The sequence below is a fragment of the Aphelocoma coerulescens genome, chromosome 2 (assembly GCF_041296385.1).
Source record: "Aphelocoma coerulescens isolate FSJ_1873_10779 chromosome 2, UR_Acoe_1.0, whole genome shotgun sequence".
In the NCBI taxonomy this organism is placed as follows: Eukaryota; Metazoa; Chordata; class Aves; order Passeriformes; family Corvidae; genus Aphelocoma; species Aphelocoma coerulescens.
Genome location: NC_091015.1, coordinates 167,457,372 through 167,476,324, shown reverse-complemented (window position 1 = coordinate 167,476,324; position 18,953 = coordinate 167,457,372). Strand labels below are relative to the sequence as shown.

The window sequence follows — 18,953 nt, the reverse complement described above, 5'->3', positions numbered from 1 at the left end:
ACCCAGGCTTGCTCGGCTGCTCTGGGAGTGGAGAATGGGAAGGAGCCTCAAAGGCTGCACAAAAGGGTTGACTTCAACAGCAGCACCAGCTCTCTCCTCATGCCCAGACTGAGTCACTGGGACAGAGCTGACACAGAGCTCACACAAGCACCATTTCCTCCAGGGAAGTCCTCCAAGACGAGTGGCCTCAGCACCGGACACTTGACACAACTCAAGACAACAAAGACCTGGCTCACCTCTCCCCTTCTGCTGCTCCCATCTACCCTCTCCTCCCTTGAACACGTGACACCAACAGCCATGGAATCAGTTCAGCTGAAAAAGACGCTTGACATTGAGTCCAACTGTAAACCAAGCTTGGTGGAGGCCACCAATCTTAGAAACATTTTATTTGTAGAAGACCCAAATGTAAACTCTCATCCACTCCAACCCTTCCCCCGTCACTTCCAAGTCCACCATGAAACATATCCCCACAGGCCACATCTCCGCAGCTTCTAAATTCCTCCAGCAATGGTGACTGCACCACTGTCCTGGGCAGCCATTGGCAGGGCTTGACAACTCTTTTCATGAAGTAATTTTCCCTAAAAAAACTCAGCCTCTGCTGGGGAAACTCCATCCCCTCTTCTCCCATGGCTCAGGAAAAGGGAGACAAGACTAACATCAAAGGATTTCCATTCAGGTACCTCGAGAGAGCAGAAGGCCAACCCTCTTTTGCTCAAAATTGAACATCCACAGTTCCTTCAGCTGCTCCTCCTCACGTGTCTTGTTCTCCTTATCCTACACGTTTTCCTTTCCACGTGTAAGAGCCCAGCTCTGTGACCCCCACACGGGGACCTTGCTGGGCCCAAGTAAGATGAGGACTAGGGATGAACCAACACAAGACTGGGGTGAGCATGGGAGGCCTCCCTAAATCCCAGGAATTCCTTTCTCATGTCCAGCAGGAAAGGAGAAGCATATAGACAGGCCTGGAGACATGGAGCCAAGGTGGGGACAGAGAGAACGTGACAAAAGGTTCCAGGTCTCTCACCCCAAGTACACCTGCAAATCCCAACAATTCTGACAGAGCTGGCATGGAACGGGGCTGCTCTTCCCAACACAACCACAAACCCAAAAACACGAGTTCCAAAGGCTGAGCTCACAGATGACATCCCACTGTCCAAAGCTCCTGTCACGTCTCCAGCCCTCCCTGAAAAACATCATCATCACCAAACTTTGGTCTTTATTACTTGCATTTAAAAGCTGCCGCCAAGGTCAGATGGACACGGCTTTAAGAGCAGGACATGACACTGCCGAATTGTGGGAAGGAAAAGCCCCTCCAGCTCATGACTCGCCAGGCTGGGCTGGCCAAGAGCTGCAGCCCGCAAAATGCCCCAAGGCCACGGGACAAGGCTGTCCCACCCCTCCACAACCAGCATAAAAGCCGGCCCAGTGCCTCTCTCCCTCACACACTTCTCCTCACGCCTTCTCCTTCTGCTCCTGCTGACAACCCGGTGAGCATCAAGCCCCTGACCCTCCTGCTCCTGCACCCCTGGCACCTCTTGGCCAGCACGCTCAGCCCCAGCCTCAGCAGCCCTCACACCTCCCCACAGCCCCACAACAGCCTCCACACTCCCTCACCCTCCTGAATCACCGCCCCTCACACCCCTGCCCTGCCTCACTCCCCTCTCTCTTCCAGGAACCCTCCACACCACACCCATGGCCTGCTACAACCGCTGCCAACCCTGCGGACCCACCCCGCTGGCCAACAGCTGCAACGAGCCCTGTGCCCTGCAATGCCAGGACTCCCATGTTGTCATCAACCCTTCCCCCGTGCTGATCACCCTGCCAGGACCCATCATGACCTCCTTCCCCCAGAACACCGCCGTCGGGTCCACCTCCTCGGCTGCTGTTGGCAGTGAACTCAGTGCCCAGGGACAGCCCATCTCTGGTGGATTTGGTGGCTATGGGCTGGGAGGCCTGGGCTGCTATGGCAGAAGGGGTGGCTACATCTGCTAAGGGCTCTCAGCACCAGCCCTGACACCACCAGCTCGGTGCTCTGGCAACAGCTCCTGCAAGCAAAACACAGCAGCTGATGGTTGCTGGACTTGTACTTCAGACCAGCTCTTTTCAAATTCCTTCGCTCTTCATTCATTTTTCTCAATAAAGCTCTGTTGCATCAAAGCCTTCCATGCCTCCTCTTCTTTTTGAATTCGGCCTCACATCCTCACCCAGCACAGTGCCGGAGATGAACAGGCCATTGGCGTAGATGCAAAAGGGCACAACACATTTCTTAGGAAATCTCTCCCTAAGAGTAACAACCAAGACTGGCACGGGAAACAGGGGAGAGGGGGGACCTTCCAGAACATGACCCAAGCCCATCACTTGCTATACCAAAGCCTTTGGCACATCAATGCTCTCTTGCCCATCAACGGTTCTGGGTAAATCTCTCCATGCCAGCGACACTTTACAGAATCTCTTCCCAGCAGGAATCTCAAGCCCTTCCAGCAAAGAGGGGGATTATATCATCCACTTAGGCAGCATCTCCGGAGTGCAAGTGCCTCCATCCCCTCTGCTCAAGCAGACCCAACAAGAGCAGGATTTCCAGATCCATGGACTGTTCAGGTTTGGATCTCCCAGGGCACACACCTCTTCAACTTTGTGTCCACCCTCACCTTGAAAAATTCTTGCATTCTTGGCCCACGGAATTCCATCTGGTTTTCCTTATGTCCTTGTGCTCTTGTCCTTCACGGCTGCACTGCTGAGAACAGCTGGGCTCCTTCACTGCATTCTCTGCCATCAGGGACTTGCACACACTGATGACACCCCCATCCATCCTCGTCTCCTGGGAGTCCCAGCTTTCTCAGGCTACGCTCTAGGAAACATTCTCCAGCCCCCTTAGAATCTGAACTGATCTTGTTTCAAGAAGTCCAGGAGCTTCTTCCAAGAAGTTTCTGAAAACTGTCCTTAACACTGGTGATGCCTTTTTAGGTAAGGGTTGATTGAAACCTTGCGGTCCCTTTGTTCTCCACCAGCACCACAGGGTCCTGCTCAGCCAAGCTGCTACCCACTCTCTCAGCCCACACCATGACCTGGAGCCCAGTGCTATTCCTGCCCAGATGTGGAACTTCACATTTCCTCCTCCTGAACTTCAGGACATTCCTTTAACCCTCAGTCTCCACGTCCCTCTCACCGGTGGCACAACCATCCATTGCCTCAGCCACTCCATCATCTGCCAACTCTCTGAGGGGCCAACAGTCCCACTGCCCATGTCCTTGGTGAGAATGTTGAACAGGCTTGGCCTCGTGGATATGATTCCGCACTAACTTCCCTTGAGACTTGACTCCCTCTGCACTTTATGCCACTGAGCACCAGCCTCTGGGCACAGCTCCTCAGCCACTCGCAGCCCACTCACTGCACTCTCAGGAAACCCAGGCTTGCTCGGCTGCTCTGGGAGTGGAGAATGGGAAGGAGCCTCAAAGGCTGCACAAAAGGGTTGACTTCAACAGCAGCACCAGCTCTCTCCTCATGCCCAGACTGAGTCACTGGGACAGAGCTGACACAGAGCTCACACAAGCACCATTTCCTCCAGGGAAGTCCTCCAAGACGAGTGGCCTCAGCACCGGACACTTGACACAACTCAAGACAACAAAGACCTGGCTCACCTCTCCCCTTCTGCTGCTCCCATCTACCCTCTCCTCCCTTGAACACGTGACACCAACAGCCATGGAATCAGTTCAGCTGAAAAAGACGCTTGACATTGAGTCCAACTGTAAACCAAGCTTGGTGGAGGCCACCAATCTTAGAAACATTTTATTTGTAGAAGACCCAAATGTAAACTCTCATCCACTCCAACCCTTCCCCCGTCACTTCCAAGTCCACCATGAAACATATCCCCACAGGCCACATCTCCGCAGCTTCTAAATTCCTCCAGCAATGGTGACTGCACCACTGTCCTGGGCAGCCATTGGCAGGGCTTGACAACTCTTTTCATGAAGTAATTTTCCCTAAAAAAACTCAGCCTCTGCTGGGGAAACTCCATCCCCTCTTCTCCCATGGCTCAGGAAAAGGGAGACAAGACTAACATCAAAGGATTTCCATTCAGGTACCTCGAGAGAGCAGAAGGCCAACCCTCTTTTGCTCAAAATTGAACATCCACAGTTCCTTCAGCTGCTCCTCCTCACGTGTCTTGTTCTCCTTATCCTACACGTTTTCCTTTCCACGTGTAAGAGCCCAGCTCTGTGACCCCCACACGGGGACCTTGCTGGGCCCAAGTAAGATGAGGACTAGGGATGAACCAACACAAGACTGGGGTGAGCATGGGAGGCCTCCCTAAATCCCAGGAATTCCTTTCTCATGTCCAGCAGGAAAGGAGAAGCATATAGACAGGCCTGGAGACATGGAGCCAAGGTGGGGACAGAGAGAACGTGACAAAAGGTTCCAGGTCTCTCACCCCAAGTACACCTGCAAATCCCAACAATTCTGACAGAGCTGGCATGGAACGGGGCTGCTCTTCCCAACACAACCACAAACCCAAAAACACGAGTTCCAAAGGCTGAGCTCACAGATGACATCCCACTGTCCAAAGCTCCTGTCACGTCTCCAGCCCTCCCTGAAAAACATCATCATCACCAAACTTTGGTCTTTATTACTTGCATTTAAAAGCTGCCGCCAAGGTCAGATGGACACGGCTTTAAGAGCAGGACATGACACTGCCGAATTGTGGGAAGGAAAAGCCCCTCCAGCTCATGACTCGCCAGGCTGGGCTGGCCAAGAGCTGCAGCCCGCAAAATGCCCCAAGGCCACGGGACAAGGCTGTCCCACCCCTCCACAACCAGCATAAAAGCCGGCCCAGTGCCTCTCTCCCTCACACACTTCTCCTCACGCCTTCTCCTTCTGCTCCTGCTGACAACCCGGTGAGCATCAAGCCCCTGACCCTCCTGCTCCTGCACCCCTGGCACCTCTTGGCCAGCACGCTCAGCCCCAGCCTCAGCAGCCCTCACACCTCCCCACAGCCCCACAACAGCCTCCACACTCCCTCACCCTCCTGAATCACCGCCCCTCACACCCCTGCCCTGCCTCACTCCCCTCTCTCTTCCAGGAACCCTCCACACCACACCCATGGCCTGCTACAACCGCTGCCAACCCTGCGGACCCACCCCGCTGGCCAACAGCTGCAACGAGCCCTGTGCCCTGCAATGCCAGGACTCCCATGTTGTCATCAACCCTTCCCCCGTGCTGATCACCCTGCCAGGACCCATCATGACCTCCTTCCCCCAGAACACCGCCGTCGGGTCCACCTCCTCGGCTGCTGTTGGCAGTGAACTCAGTGCCCAGGGACAGCCCATCTCTGGTGGATTTGGTGGCTATGGGCTGGGAGGCCTGGGCTGCTATGGCAGAAGGGGTGGCTACATCTGCTAAGGGCTCTCAGCACCAGCCCTGACACCACCAGCTCGGTGCTCTGGCAACAGCTCCTGCAAGCAAAACACAGCAGCTGATGGTTGCTGGACTTGTACTTCAGACCAGCTCTTTTCAAATTCCTTCGCTCTTCATTCATTTTTCTCAATAAAGCTCTGTTGCATCAAAGCCTTCCATGCCTCCTCTTCTTTTTGAATTCGGCCTCACATCCTCACCCAGCACAGTGCCGGAGATGAACAGGCCATTGGCGTAGATGCAAAAGGGCACAACACATTTCTTAGGAAATCTCTCCCTAAGAGTAACAACCAAGACTGGCACGGGAAACAGGGGAGAGGGGGGACCTTCCAGAACATGACCCAAGCCCATCACTTGCTATACCAAAGCCTTTGGCACATCAATGCTCTCTTGCCCATCAACGGTTCTGGGTAAATCTCTCCATGCCAGCGACACTTTACAGAATCTCTTCCCAGCAGGAATCTCAAGCCCTTCCAGCAAAGAGGGGGATTATATCATCCACTTAGGCAGCATCTCCGGAGTGCAAGTGCCTCCATCCCCTCTGCTCAAGCAGACCCAACAAGAGCAGGATTTCCAGATCCATGGACTGTTCAGGTTTGGATCTCCCAGGGCACACACCTCTTCAACTTTGTGTCCACCCTCACCTTGAAAAATTCTTGCATTCTTGGCCCACGGAATTCCATCTGGTTTTCCTTATGTCCTTGTGCTCTTGTCCTTCACGGCTGCACTGCTGAGAACAGCTGGGCTCCTTCACTGCATTCTCTGCCATCAGGGACTTGCACACACTGATGACACCCCCATCCATCCTCGTCTCCTGGGAGTCCCAGCTTTCTCAGGCTACGCTCTAGGAAACATTCTCCAGCCCCCTTAGAATCTGAACTGATCTTGTTTCAAGAAGTCCAGGAGCTTCTTCCAAGAAGTTTCTGAAAATTGTCGTTAACACTGGTGACGCCTTTTTAGGTAAGGGTTGATTGAGACCTTGTGGTCACTTGGTTCTCCACCAGCACCACAGGGTCCTGCTCAGCCAAGCTGCTACCCACTCTCTCAGCCCACACCATGACCTGGAGCCCAGTGCTATTCCTGCCCAGATGTGGAACTTCACATTTCCTCCTCCTGAACTTCAGGACATTCCTTTAACCCTCAGTCTCCACGTCCCTCTCACCGGTGGCACAACCATCCATTGCCTCAGCCACTCCATCATCTGCCAACTCTCTGAGGGGCCAACAGTCCCACTGCCCATGTCCTTGGTGAGAATGTTGAACAGGCTTGGCCTCGTGGATATGATTCCGCACTAACTTCCCTTGAGACTTGACTCCCTCTGCACTTTATGCCACTGAGCACCAGCCTCTGGGCACAGCTCCTCAGCCACTCGCAGCCCACTCACTGCACTCTCAGGAAACCCAGGCTTGCTCGGCTGCTCTGGGAGTGGAGAATGGGAAGGAGCCTCAAAGGCTGCACAAAAGGGTTGACTTCAACAGCAGCACCAGCTCTCTCCTCATGCCCAGACTGAGTCACTGGGACAGAGCTGACACAGAGCTCACACAAGCACCATTTCCTCCAGGGAAGTCCTCCAAGACGAGTGGCCTCAGCACCGGACACTTGACACAACTCAAGACAACAAAGACCTGGCTCACCTCTCCCCTTCTGCTGCTCCCATCTACCCTCTCCTCCCTTGAACACGTGACACCAACAGCCATGGAATCAGTTCAGCTGAAAAAGACGCTTGACATTGAGTCCAACTGTAAACCAAGCTTGGTGGAGGCCACCAATCTTAGAAACATTTTATTTGTAGAAGACCCAAATGTAAACTCTCATCCACTCCAACCCTTCCCCCGTCACTTCCAAGTCCACCATGAAACATATCCCCACAGGCCACATCTCCGCAGCTTCTAAATTCCTCCAGCAATGGTGACTGCACCACTGTCTTGGGCAGCCATTGGCAGGGCTTGACAACTCTTTTCATGAAGTAATTTTCCCTAAAAAAACTCAGCCTCTGCTGGGGAAACTCCATCCCCTCTTCTCCCATGGCTCAGGAAAAGGGAGACAAGACTAACATCAAAGGATTTCCATTCAGGTACCTCGAGAGAGCAGAAGGCCAACCCTCTTTTGCTCAAAATTGAACATCCACAGTTCCTTCAGCTGCTCCTCCTCACGTGTCTTGTTCTCCTTATCCTACACGTTTTCCTTTCCACGTGTAAGAGCCCAGCTCTGTGACCCCCACACGGGGACCTTGCTGGGCCCAAGTAAGATGAGGACTAGGGATGAACCAACACAAGACTGGGGTGAGCATGGGAGGCCTCCCTAAATCCCAGGAATTCCTTTCTCATGTCCAGCAGGAAAGGAGAAGCATATAGACAGGCCTGGAGACATGGAGCCAAGGTGGGGACAGAGAGAATGTGACAAAAGGTTCCAGGTCTCTCACCCCAAGTACACCTGCAAATCCCAACCATCCTGACAGAGCTGGCATGGAACGGGGCTGCTCTTCCCAACACAACCACAAACCCAAAAACACGAGTTCCAAAGGCTGAGCTCACAGATGACATCCCACTGTCCAAAGCTCCTGTCACGTCTCCAGCCCTCCCTGAAAAACATCATCATCACCAAACTTTGGTCTTTATTACTTGCATTTAAAAGCTGCCGCCAAGGTCAGATGGACACGGCTTTAAGAGCAGGACATGACACTGCCGAATTGTGGGAAGGAAAAGCCCCTCCAGCTCATGACTCGCCAGGCTGGGCTGGCCAAGAGCTGCAGCCCGCAAAATGCCCCAAGGCCATGGGACAAGGCTGTCCCGCCCCTCCACAACCAGCATAAAAGCCGGCCCAGTGCCTCTCTCCCTCACACACTTCTCCTCACGCCTTCTCCTTCTGCTCCTGCTGACAACCAGGTGAGCATCAAGCCCCTGACCCTCCTGCTCCTGCACCCCTGGCCCCTCTTGGCCAGCACGCTCAGCCCCAGCCTCAGCAGCCCTCACACCTCCCCACAGCCCCACAACAGCCTCCACACTCCCTCACACTCCTGCATCACCGCCCCTCACACCCCTGCCCTGCCTCACTCCCCTCTCTCTTCCAGGGATCCTCCACACCACACCCATGGCCTGCTACAACCGCTGCCAACCCTGCGGACCCACCCCGCTGGCCAACAGCTGCAACGAGCCCTGTGCCCTGCAATGCCAGGACTCCCATGTTGTCATCAACCCTTCCCCCGTGCTGATCACCCTGCCAGGACCCATCATGACCTCCTTCCCCCAGAACACCGCCGTCGGGTCCACCTCCTCGGCTGCTGTTGGCAGTGAACTCAGTGCCCAGGGACAGCCCATCTCTGGTGGATTTGGTGGCTATGGGCTGGGAGGCCTGGGCTGCTATGGCAGAAGGGGTGGCTACATCTGCTAAGGGCTCTCAGCACCAGCCCTGACACCACCAGCTCGGTGCTCTGGCAACAGCTCCTGCAAGCAAAACACAGCAGCTGATGGTTGCTGGACTTGTACTTCAGACCAGCTCTTTTCAAATTCCTTCGCTCTTCATTCATTTTTCTCAATAAAGCTCTGTTGCATCAAAGCCTTCCATGCCTCCTCTTCTTTTTGAATTCGGCCTCACATCCTCACCCAGCACAGTGCCGGAGATGAACAGGCCATTGGCGTAGATGCAAAAGGGCACAACACATTTCTTAGGAAATCTCTCCCTAAGAGTAACAACCAAGACTGGCACGGGAAACAGGGGAGAGGGGGGACCTTCCAGAACATGACCCAAGCCCATCACTTGCTATACCAAAGCCTTTGGCACATCAATGCTCTCTTGCCCATCAACGGTTCTGGGTAAATCTCTCCATGCCAGCGACACTTTACAGAATCTCTTCCCAGCAGGAATCTCAAGCCCTTCCAGCAAAGAGGGGGATTATATCATCCACTTAGGCAGCATCTCCGGAGTGCAAGTGCCTCCATCCCCTCTGCTCAAGCAGACCCAACAAGAGCAGGATTTCCAGATCCATGGACTGTTCAGGTTTGGATCTCCCAGGGCACACACCTCTTCAACTTTGTGTCCACCCTCACCTTGAAAAATTCTTGCATTCTTGGCCCACGGAATTCCATCTGGTTTTCCTTATGTCCTTGTGCTCTTGTCCTTCACGGCTGCACTGCTGAGAACAGCTGGGCTCCTTCACTGCATTCTCTGCCATCAGGGACTTGCACACACTGATGACACCCCCATCCATCCTCGTCTCCTGGGAGTCCCAGCTTTCTCAGGCTACGCTCTAGGAAACATTCTCCAGCCCCCTTAGAATCTGAACTGATCTTGTTTCAAGAAGTCCAGGAGCTTCTTCCAAGAAGTTTCTGAAAATTGTCGTTAACACTGGTGACGCCTTTTTAGGTAAGGGTTGATTGAGACCTTGTGGTCACTTGGTTCTCCACCAGCACCACAGGGTCCTGCTCAGCCAAGCTGCTACCCACTCTCTCAGCCCACACCATGACCTGGAGCCCAGTGCTATTCCTGCCCAGATGTGGAACTTCACATTTCCTCCTCCTGAACTTCAGGACATTCCTTTAACCCTCAGTCTCCACGTCCCTCTCACCGGTGGCACAACCATCCATTGCCTCAGCCACTCCATCATCTGCCAACTCTCTGAGGGGCCAACAGTCCCACTGCCCATGTCCTTGGTGAGAATGTTGAACAGGCTTGGCCTCGTGGATATGATTCCGCACTAACTTCCCTTGAGACTTGACTCCCTCTGCACTTTATGCCACTGAGCACCAGCCTCTGGGCACAGCTCCTCAGCCACTCGCAGCCCACTCACTGCACTCTCAGGAAACCCAGGCTTGCTCGGCTGCTCTGGGAGTGGAGAATGGGAAGGAGCCTCAAAGGCTGCACAAAAGGGTTGACTTCAACAGCAGCACCAGCTCTCTCCTCATGCCCAGACTGAGTCACTGGGACAGAGCTGACACAGAGCTCACACAAGCACCATTTCCTCCAGGGAAGTCCTCCAAGACGAGTGGCCTCAGCACCGGACACTTGACACAACTCAAGACAACAAAGACCTGGCTCACCTCTCCCCTTCTGCTGCTCCCATCTACCCTCTCCTCCCTTGAACACGTGACACCAACAGCCATGGAATCAGTTCAGCTGAAAAAGACGCTTGACATTGAGTCCAACTGTAAACCAAGCTTGGTGGAGGCCACCAATCTTAGAAACATTTTATTTGTAGAAGACCCAAATGTAAACTCTCATCCACTCCAACCCTTCCCCCGTCACTTCCAAGTCCACCATGAAACATATCCCCACAGGCCACATCTCCGCAGCTTCTAAATTCCTCCAGCAATGGTGACTGCACCACTGTCTTGGGCAGCCATTGGCAGGGCTTGACAACTCTTTTCATGAAGTAATTTTCCCTAAAAAAACTCAGCCTCTGCTGGGGAAACTCCATCCCCTCTTCTCCCATGGCTCAGGGAAAGGGAGACAAAGACTAACATCAAAGGATTTCCATTCAGGTACCTCGAGAGAGCAGAAGGCCAACCCTCTTTTGCTCAAAATTGAACATCCACAGTTCCTTCAGCTGCTCCTCCTCACGTGTCTTGTTCTCCTTATCCTACACGTTTTCCTTTCCACGTGTAAGAGCCCAGCTCTGTGACCCCCACACGGGGACCTTGCTGGGCCCAAGTAAGATGAGGACTAGGGATGAACCAACACAAGACTGGGGTGAGCATGGGAGGCCTCCCTAAATCCCAGGAATTCCTTTCTCATGTCCAGCAGGAAAGGAGAAGCATATAGACAGGCCTGGAGACATGGAGCCAAGGTGGGGACAGAGAGAACGTGACAAAAGGTTCCAGGTCTCTCACCCCAAGTACACCTGCAAATCCCAACCATCCTGACAGAGCTGGCATGGAACGGGGCTGCTCTTCCCAACACAACCACAAACCCAAAAACACGAGTTCCAAAGGCTGAGCTCACAGATGACATCCCACTGTCCAAAGCTCCTGTCACGTCTCCAGCCCTCCCTGAAAAACATCATCATCACCAAACTTTGGTCTTTATTACTTGCATTTAAAAGCTGCCGCCAAGGTCAGATGGACACGGCTTTAAGAGCAGGACATGACACTGCCGAATTGTGGGAAGGAAAAGCCCCTCCAGCTCATGACTCGCCAGGCTGGGCTGGCCAAGAGCTGCAGCCCGCAAAATGCCCCAAGGCCACGGGACAAGGCTGTCCCGCCCCTCCACAACCAGCATAAAAGCCGGCCCAGTGCCTCTCTCCCTCACACACTTCTCCTCACGCCTTCTCCTTCTGCTCCTGCTGACAACCAGGTGAGCATCAAGCCCCTGACCCTCCTGCTCCTGCACCCCTGGCCCCTCTTGGCCAGCACGCTCAGCCCCAGCCTCAGCAGCCCTCACACCTCCCCACAGCCCCACAACAGCCTCCACACTCCCTCACACTCCTGCATCACCGCCCCTCACACCCCTGCCCTGCCTCACTCCCCTCTCTCTTCCAGGGATCCTCCACACCACACCCATGGCCTGCTACAACCGCTGCCAACCCTGCGGACCCACCCCGCTGGCCAACAGCTGCAACGAGCCCTGTGCCCTGCAATGCCAGGACTCCCATGTTGTCATCAACCCTTCCCCCGTGCTGATCACCCTGCCAGGACCCATCATGACCTCCTTCCCCCAGAACACCGCCGTCGGGTCCACCTCCTCGGCTGCTGTTGGCAGTGAACTCAGTGCCCAGGGACAGCCCATCTCTGGTGGATTTGGTGGCTATGGGCTGGGAGGCCTGGGCTGCTATGGCAGAAGGGGTGGCTACATCTGCTAAGGGCTCTCAGCACCAGCCCTGACACCACCAGCTCGGTGCTCTGGCAGCAGCTCCTGCAAGCAAAACACATCAGCTGATGGTCGCCCTAATTGCACCTCACACTGGATTCTGTAAACTTTTCTTTCTCATCATTCTTTCACTTCAATAAATTTTTCTTGCATCAGAACCTGAGTTGCCTCTTCTTTTTGAATTCCAATGGTCTCACATCCTCACCCTGCGCAATGCCTGCACTCAACTGGCCATTGTCTTGAATACAAAAGGAGCAAAGAACTTTTCATAGTAAATAGGTCACCACCAGTAACAACCAAGGCTGACATGGGAAACGGGGGAGAGGGGGGACCTTCCAGAACATGACACAATCCCATTACCTGCTACACCAAAGGCTTTGACACAACAGTTCTCTCCATGGCACTGCTCTGCCCAAGTCTCTCTATGTCCGCGCACACTTGAAAAATTCTCTTCCCATCAGGACTCTTGAATCCTCCCAGTCAACAGAGGAACAAGAGCATCAACTTGGGCAGGAACTCTGGAGTGCAAGTGCTTCCATCCCCTCTGCTCAAGCAGGCCCAGCAAGAGCAGGATTTCCAGGACTAGGGTCAGTTCAGTTTTGGAGCTCCCAGCAGATGGACCCCATCATCTCCTACATTCTGTGACCATCCACACCCACAGAAAAATTCTTGCCTCCTTTGCCCATGGAATTCCATCTGTTTTCACTTGTGCACTTCCCCCTTTTCCTTCATGTGTGTAGTGATGAGAACAGCTGGGCTCCCACACACTCGTGACACCCCTCTGAACATCCTTGTCTTCTGAGAGTCCCAGTTCTCTCAGTTTCTACTCTAGGAAAGATTCTCCAGCCATTGCAGTCCTCAACTGGTCTTTGTTCACGTGGCAGGACATGTCTACCCCCTCTCTACCACAGATGGCTGGTGCACATGCAAGAGATAACTCGGGCGGGTCACAGGCCCAGCACGGGGTATGTCTGGCACCAAAAGGGCTCAGGCCCCCAGCTAAGAATCAACATTTTATCCCAAACGCGGCAAGGGATGAAAGAGATATTCTTGACCAAAGGACATGGTTCTTATGTCCACAAAAGCACACACAATTATCACAGAGGCAGAAGTCTCTTTCCCATTCCTCTGGAACGTGTGAGAAGATTTCTCCCCAAAGCTGGATGCAGTTTTGAGGCTACTTTTCTGGAAACTGAGGGAAAGGACTTTGATGTGTACCCCATCAAGAACTGGATGGTAAGAAACATGAAATCCTAAGTTACACTATTTCTTAGTTAGCTGTAATTTTAATGGTACCTTTAACTCTGCGTGTATATACTAGTATTGTCTTTTTGTTTTATCCCTGTGTAGTAATAGTCTAAGTCTTATGTCTGTTAGTTTTGTGTCCATTAACAAATAATTCATTTTATAATAGACCAAATCAGCCATTATTAAAGAACTTGGGGATGAGAGTGGATTTTGGGGTGCTGGCCACCTCAATAAGGCGACTGCCTGCTGCCAGAGGTCTGGGCAACAGGCAGGAGCTTATTTAATCTTACATCATCCATTCATAACAGTTCACTACCCCCTTGGGCTTCTTCACTTGTGGAGACCAGAACTGTCCACATCATCCCACATGCAAACCCACCAGTCCTCTAAAAGGAAGACCTCTCCCAACATCAGGGGAAGAATTATCTGAAATCTGTCATGGACACTGGTGACACCCTTTGAAGTAAAGCTCCACTGTGACCTTTGTTCTCCACCAGCATCACAGGGTCATGCTCAGACAAGCTGCTTTCCAGACTCTCAGCCCACAGCATGAGCCAGGGCCAAGTGCTATCCCTGTCCAGACGCAGAACTTCACATCTCCCGCTCTTGAAATGCAGGAGATTCCTTTAACCCTCAGCCTCCAGGTCTCTCTGACTGGAGGAACAACCAAGTTGTGCCTCAGCCACTCCATCATCTGCCAACTCGCTGAGGGGATAACAGTCCCACTGCCCATATGGAATAGAAGAGTCCAGGCACTCAAACCTGGCAGAGACGCAAAGCCCAGACTAGTCTGACAGACCTGGGATAGTCTGGGGCCCCTCTTCACAACACACCCACAAACACAAAAACATGAGTTCCACAGGCTGACCTCACTGATGACACCCCATCTCTCCAAAGTATTGGTCACATCTTCAGTGTCCTTGGACATGTGCCATGAACACCAAACTTTGCTCTCAAATACTCACACTTCAAAGGAGGAATGACTGTAATGGAAGGGGCAGCTCCTTATGCATGGCACAACAGCAAAGGCCAGGACAGCCTGAAAGGGCTGCGATGGAACGGGGCCCCTCTTCACAACACACCCACAAACTAAACCACACAAGTACACAAAATGACCTCACTGATGACACCCATATTTTTCCTAGGCTTCTGTTGCATATTCTGGTTTCTCTGACACACAACTTCCATGCAAATCCTCCCAAATACCAACTCTCACTTAAAAGCTGCCGCCAAGGGCAGATGGACATGGCCTCAAGAGCAGGACATGACACTGCAGAATTGTCGGAAGGAAAACATTCCCCACATCATGACTCGCCAGGGTGAGCCAGACAAAACTGATGTTATGATTTCCATTCAGATACCTCTAGAAAGCAACAAGGTCAACCCTCTTTTTCTGAGAAGTGAATGTCCCCAGTTCTGTCAGCTGCACCTCACACATCTTGTTCTCTTTATCCTTCACCAGCTACGGATGAACCAATAGAAGACCTATGGGAGTATGGGAGGCATCCCTAAATCACAGGAATTGCTTTCCCATCTCCAGCGGGAAAAGCCTCGCATACAGACAGGTTTAGGAAGTTGGCAACATGGTAGGGAGAGAGAGAATGTGATGGAAGGGGACAGCCATCACCCCCAGAAGAGCTGCAAAGCCCAATTGAGCCTGACGTGGCTGTGGGGGAATGAGGTCCCTCTTCATCACACACCCACAAAGCCACAGCACACCACTGACACGCTGATGACATCCCACCTCTCCAAAGCTCTGCTCACGTCTTCAGTACTCCTTGACAAACATCACCAACAGCAGCCTTTAGCCTCTAATACTCGCATTTAAAAGCTACTGCCAAGGTCATGACCTCAAGAGCAGGACATGACATGGCAGAGTTGTGGGAAGGAAAACACTCCCAACCTCAGGACTCACCAGGCCTGCAAAATGCCCCAAGGCCATGGGACAAGGCTGTCCCGCCCCTCCACAACCAGCATAAAAGCCGGCCCAGTGCCTCTCTCCCTCACACACTTCTCCTCACACCTTCTCCTCTGGCTCCTGCTGACAACCCGGTGAGTCTCAAGCCCCTGACCCTCCTGCTCCTGCACCTCTAGACCCTCTCTGCCAGGACGCTCAGCCCCAGCCTCAGCAGCCCTCACACCTCCCCACAGCCCCACAACAGCCTCCACACTCCCTTACCCTCCTGCATCACCGCCCCTCACACCCACACACCCCTGCCCTGCCTCACTCCCCTCTCTCTTCCAGGGATCCTCCACACCACACCCATGGCCTGCTACAACCGCTGCCAACCCTGCGGACCCACCCCGCTGGCCAACAGCTGCAACGAGCCCTGTGCCCTGCAATGCCAGGACTCCCGTGTTGTCATCCAGCCTTCCCCTGTGCTGGTCACCCTGCCAGGACCCATCATGACCTCCTTCCCCCAGAACACCGCCGTCGGATCCACCTCCTCGGCTGCTGTTGGTAGTGAACTCAGTGCCCAGGGACAGCCCATCTCTGGTGGATTTGGCTTCGGCCTTGGCTATGGCTATGGGCTGGGAGGCCTGGGCTGCTATGGCAGAAGGGGTGGCTACATCTGCTAAGGGCCCTCAGCACCATTCCTTACACCATCAGCTTGGTGCTCTGGTAACAGCTCCTGCAAGCAAAGCAATTTGCATGATGGTCGCCCTACTTGAACCTCCCATGGGTTCCCTTCTTCTCGCTGCTCCTGTCTATTCATTCTTTTGCGTCAATAAAGTTTTCCTGCAGCAAAGCCTGCGGTGCCTCCTCTTCTTCTACCAGAGCTCTTGCGGCTACACCCAGCACAGGTACTTTGCTCCCTGCAGTCTCTGTGACACCATCTTCACTTTCAGTGGGGTGCCAGGACCGCCCACAGAAGGGGTGCCCATGTCCTTGTCCCCTTTTCCTGCAAGGGCCTTGGTAACCATGGTTTCCAGGTCATCACACACCTTTCCCTGGGTTCCTCAGCTGACCCAGGTGACGGTCATTGTTGCACTGTCCATCTGGCTGGACAGTCCCCATTCCACCTCTCTGGGAGTCTCCAGGCCAGAACCTCACCTGGTTCTGAGCTCTTCAACAGATCCCTGATGGAGATCCCCCTTCCCCTCCTCACTGCAGGGTCCCATTCAGGGGGTCTCTGGGCCACCCTCCTCCCTGTTCAGGCTCCCTGGATCATCTGTGCCAGTGACCCCAAGCCAACAACCCTCTGTTCTGAGGTCACACAGCAAGTCCCCATTATGACTTGACTCCCACCAAGTCACTGTAGATTCCTGAGGCACAGCATGGAGACCTGGGAACAAGGTGCAGGAACAAGCCTGTGACCCTGCTGAGAAGATGGTGTCCCTCGTACCACCTTCCTGCCTCTTTGCCCCCCAGTTTTGACATTCCAACATGGATTTTTGGGTCATAAAGATCTTTGGCCTCCCCAAATTAAATTGCTTCTCACCAGTGACGTTCACTCTTTCTCCTCCTTTGATGTGGTTTTTTTTCCACTGTACAAAGGGCTCCCAGCAAACAGGTGAGCTCTGGGCTGACACACGAGTTCAAAGTCTCCAGGGCTACTGGCAGCACTAAAATATTCATCAAAAGCAAATTAAAATAACATCTCTGGAGCAGCTGGAGCCCAGGGAGATGGAGAACTCCATGCACAGCTGGATTTGGTTCAAAGAGGAAGAGTTTGCTGAGGAACAAAGCCCTTCCCTAAAACCAAAACTAAACACCCCCCGCCTCTGAGCTGGGAAAGGAGAGAGGGAATAGGTTTGGATCTGTTTGGCCCTTTTATTTCTTGATTTTGTGTAAATAGTGCATTTCCTCTGGTTGGCCTTAAGGCACGAACTTCAGCTTATCTTAAAGTCTAATCCATAAAAAGACAAATTTAAGTAATCCGTACTCTTATATTCATTCACCTTGGAGTTCATCCAGCTTGACATCAACCCTTGGACTGAAACAGGAGCAGAATTTCACCTTCCCAAGGTCCTGGGACATGCCTGAGCAGCCAGGCCCAGCGGGATGTCTGCCTCATCCTCCGGAGCCTGTCTCATCCCAAACCTGCGCCAGAGACGCTCTTTTTGGGCACAGTCAGCTCACGTAGGTTCCAGGGAGCACTGGGAGGAGGCTCAGATCCACACTGCCCTGTGCCCACATTCCTCTCTCCCATCCACCCTGGGAAATCCAGGTCCCTCAGGCTGCCCCCTGCCCAGTTCTCTGCACTCCATCCAAGGACACCCCAACCAGGTGAGATGTGCTGGAGGGAAAACAGTTGGCACCTCTTCCAGTGTCTCTCCTGATGGGATTCACACCCACCCAGCCAGGATCCCACTCCCAAAATAACTCCAAACCCCATCATGGAGCAGTGGCAGGTTGGTCTCCCTCCCCCCGAGGTCTGGACTTGACCAGACCAAATCCAAAATGACGATGGGAAGGACATTCTCGTGCAGCAGCTGCTCCCAATCCCATGAAAAGGGTTTCTTGGAATATCTGTGGCCATCTCCCCCATCCCCATCTTCCCCCTCTGGGCTTTTGGATAACTCCCATTGCCAAAGGGCTGCACATTGTGGGAAGCAACCCCCAATCCCTATGGAGACTGGCACAGGCCACCCTGTGGGACAGGGCCTGGAAAAGGGGTCACTGCTGGTGTGCTGCTCCCTAAAAAAGAGCAGCAAAGCTGGAATTTTAGTGGGAAAGGGATACTTAGAGCTGGCGTGTCTCACCTGGGCTCCTGGAGCTTGGCTGCAGTTGTAAAGCATCATCCATCCCCAGACAGCTTCCACCTGGGACAGGTTGCACCTGGGAATCTCATTCCCATCTGCCCCACTTTCCCACAGGCACGGGGAGGGCAGAGCAGGGAGTGGGGCTGGACCCAAAACCGGGCCCGTTCCAGAGAAATAGGTCACCCACAAGCAAGCTTCGTTAGAGAAACAACGCCTCACATGAAGCAGCGGTTCTCCAACAGGATCTGGCCAAGCCACCCAAGCTTTATCCTGCCGGCTGGAAGGTCCTGGGATGTCCTCTGGATCATGTCACGCAGACGCCCTGCCCAGATGAGCTAATGGGTCTGCTCCAGGCTTTGATCCTTAAATCCCAAGACCTTGTTAGATAATATCAGAAGCCTGGGTGATATTTCATTAACAAACGAGTCCATCGCATGTGGTCGCAACAACTTTATCCCTTTCCCCTGTGATCTTCCCTCGTGTTCCAACAGTTCTTTGGTAATTAGCCCCAGAATTAGCATATTTAAGCTCCAAAATTACTACATTTAATGCAACACCGTGGTTATTCAAGTGCTGTCACAGCAGCTCTTGGCTGTGCCACCTCCCAGCAATTCCTTGGCTGAAATACGGGTTTATCCCTAATTAGTCTCCCAAAACTTGCAGGAGGCAGCAAGAAGATCTTATCCTCCCACCAGCACATGGAAAATCTTCCTTGGCTTTTCCCCCCATCCCTGGGAGTGTTCAAGGCCACGTTGGAGCAACCTGGTCTAGTGGAAGGTGTCCCTGCCCAC

At 53.3% G+C, this 18,953-nt stretch overlaps 5 protein-coding genes across 5 annotated transcripts; all 5 read left to right on the top strand.

Moving 5' to 3' along the window:
- Positions 1 to 850: 850 nt before the first annotated feature.
- LOC138105307 (feather beta keratin-like) lies at positions 851 to 1,992 on the top strand. The gene is made up of 2 exons (XM_069005088.1): positions 851 to 884; positions 1,673 to 1,992. The coding sequence occupies exons 1-2, from the start codon at positions 851 to 853 to the stop codon at positions 1,990 to 1,992; spliced, it is 354 nt and encodes a 117-aa protein (XP_068861189.1).
- Positions 1,993 to 4,252: 2,260 nt separating this feature from the next.
- LOC138105306 (feather beta keratin-like) lies at positions 4,253 to 5,394 on the top strand. Its single transcript, XM_069005087.1, has 2 exons — positions 4,253 to 4,286; positions 5,075 to 5,394. Exons 1-2 carry the CDS (start codon positions 4,253 to 4,255, stop codon positions 5,392 to 5,394), a joined length of 354 nt encoding a protein of 117 aa, XP_068861188.1.
- A 1,707-nt stretch (positions 5,395 to 7,101) lies between these two features.
- LOC138105305 (feather beta keratin-like) lies at positions 7,102 to 8,796 on the top strand. The gene is made up of 2 exons (XM_069005086.1): positions 7,102 to 7,147; positions 8,477 to 8,796. Exons 1-2 carry the CDS (start codon positions 7,102 to 7,104, stop codon positions 8,794 to 8,796), a joined length of 366 nt encoding a protein of 121 aa, XP_068861187.1.
- A 1,707-nt stretch (positions 8,797 to 10,503) lies between these two features.
- LOC138105304 (feather beta keratin-like) lies at positions 10,504 to 12,199 on the top strand. The gene is made up of 2 exons (XM_069005085.1): positions 10,504 to 10,549; positions 11,880 to 12,199. The coding sequence occupies exons 1-2, from the start codon at positions 10,504 to 10,506 to the stop codon at positions 12,197 to 12,199; spliced, it is 366 nt and encodes a 121-aa protein (XP_068861186.1).
- Positions 12,200 to 15,382: 3,183 nt separating this feature from the next.
- Positions 15,383 to 16,035, top strand: LOC138106045 (feather beta keratin-like). The gene is made up of 2 exons (XM_069006068.1): positions 15,383 to 15,503; positions 15,698 to 16,035. Exons 1-2 carry the CDS (start codon positions 15,383 to 15,385, stop codon positions 16,033 to 16,035), a joined length of 459 nt encoding a protein of 152 aa, XP_068862169.1.
- Positions 16,036 to 18,953: the final 2,918 nt, after the last annotated feature.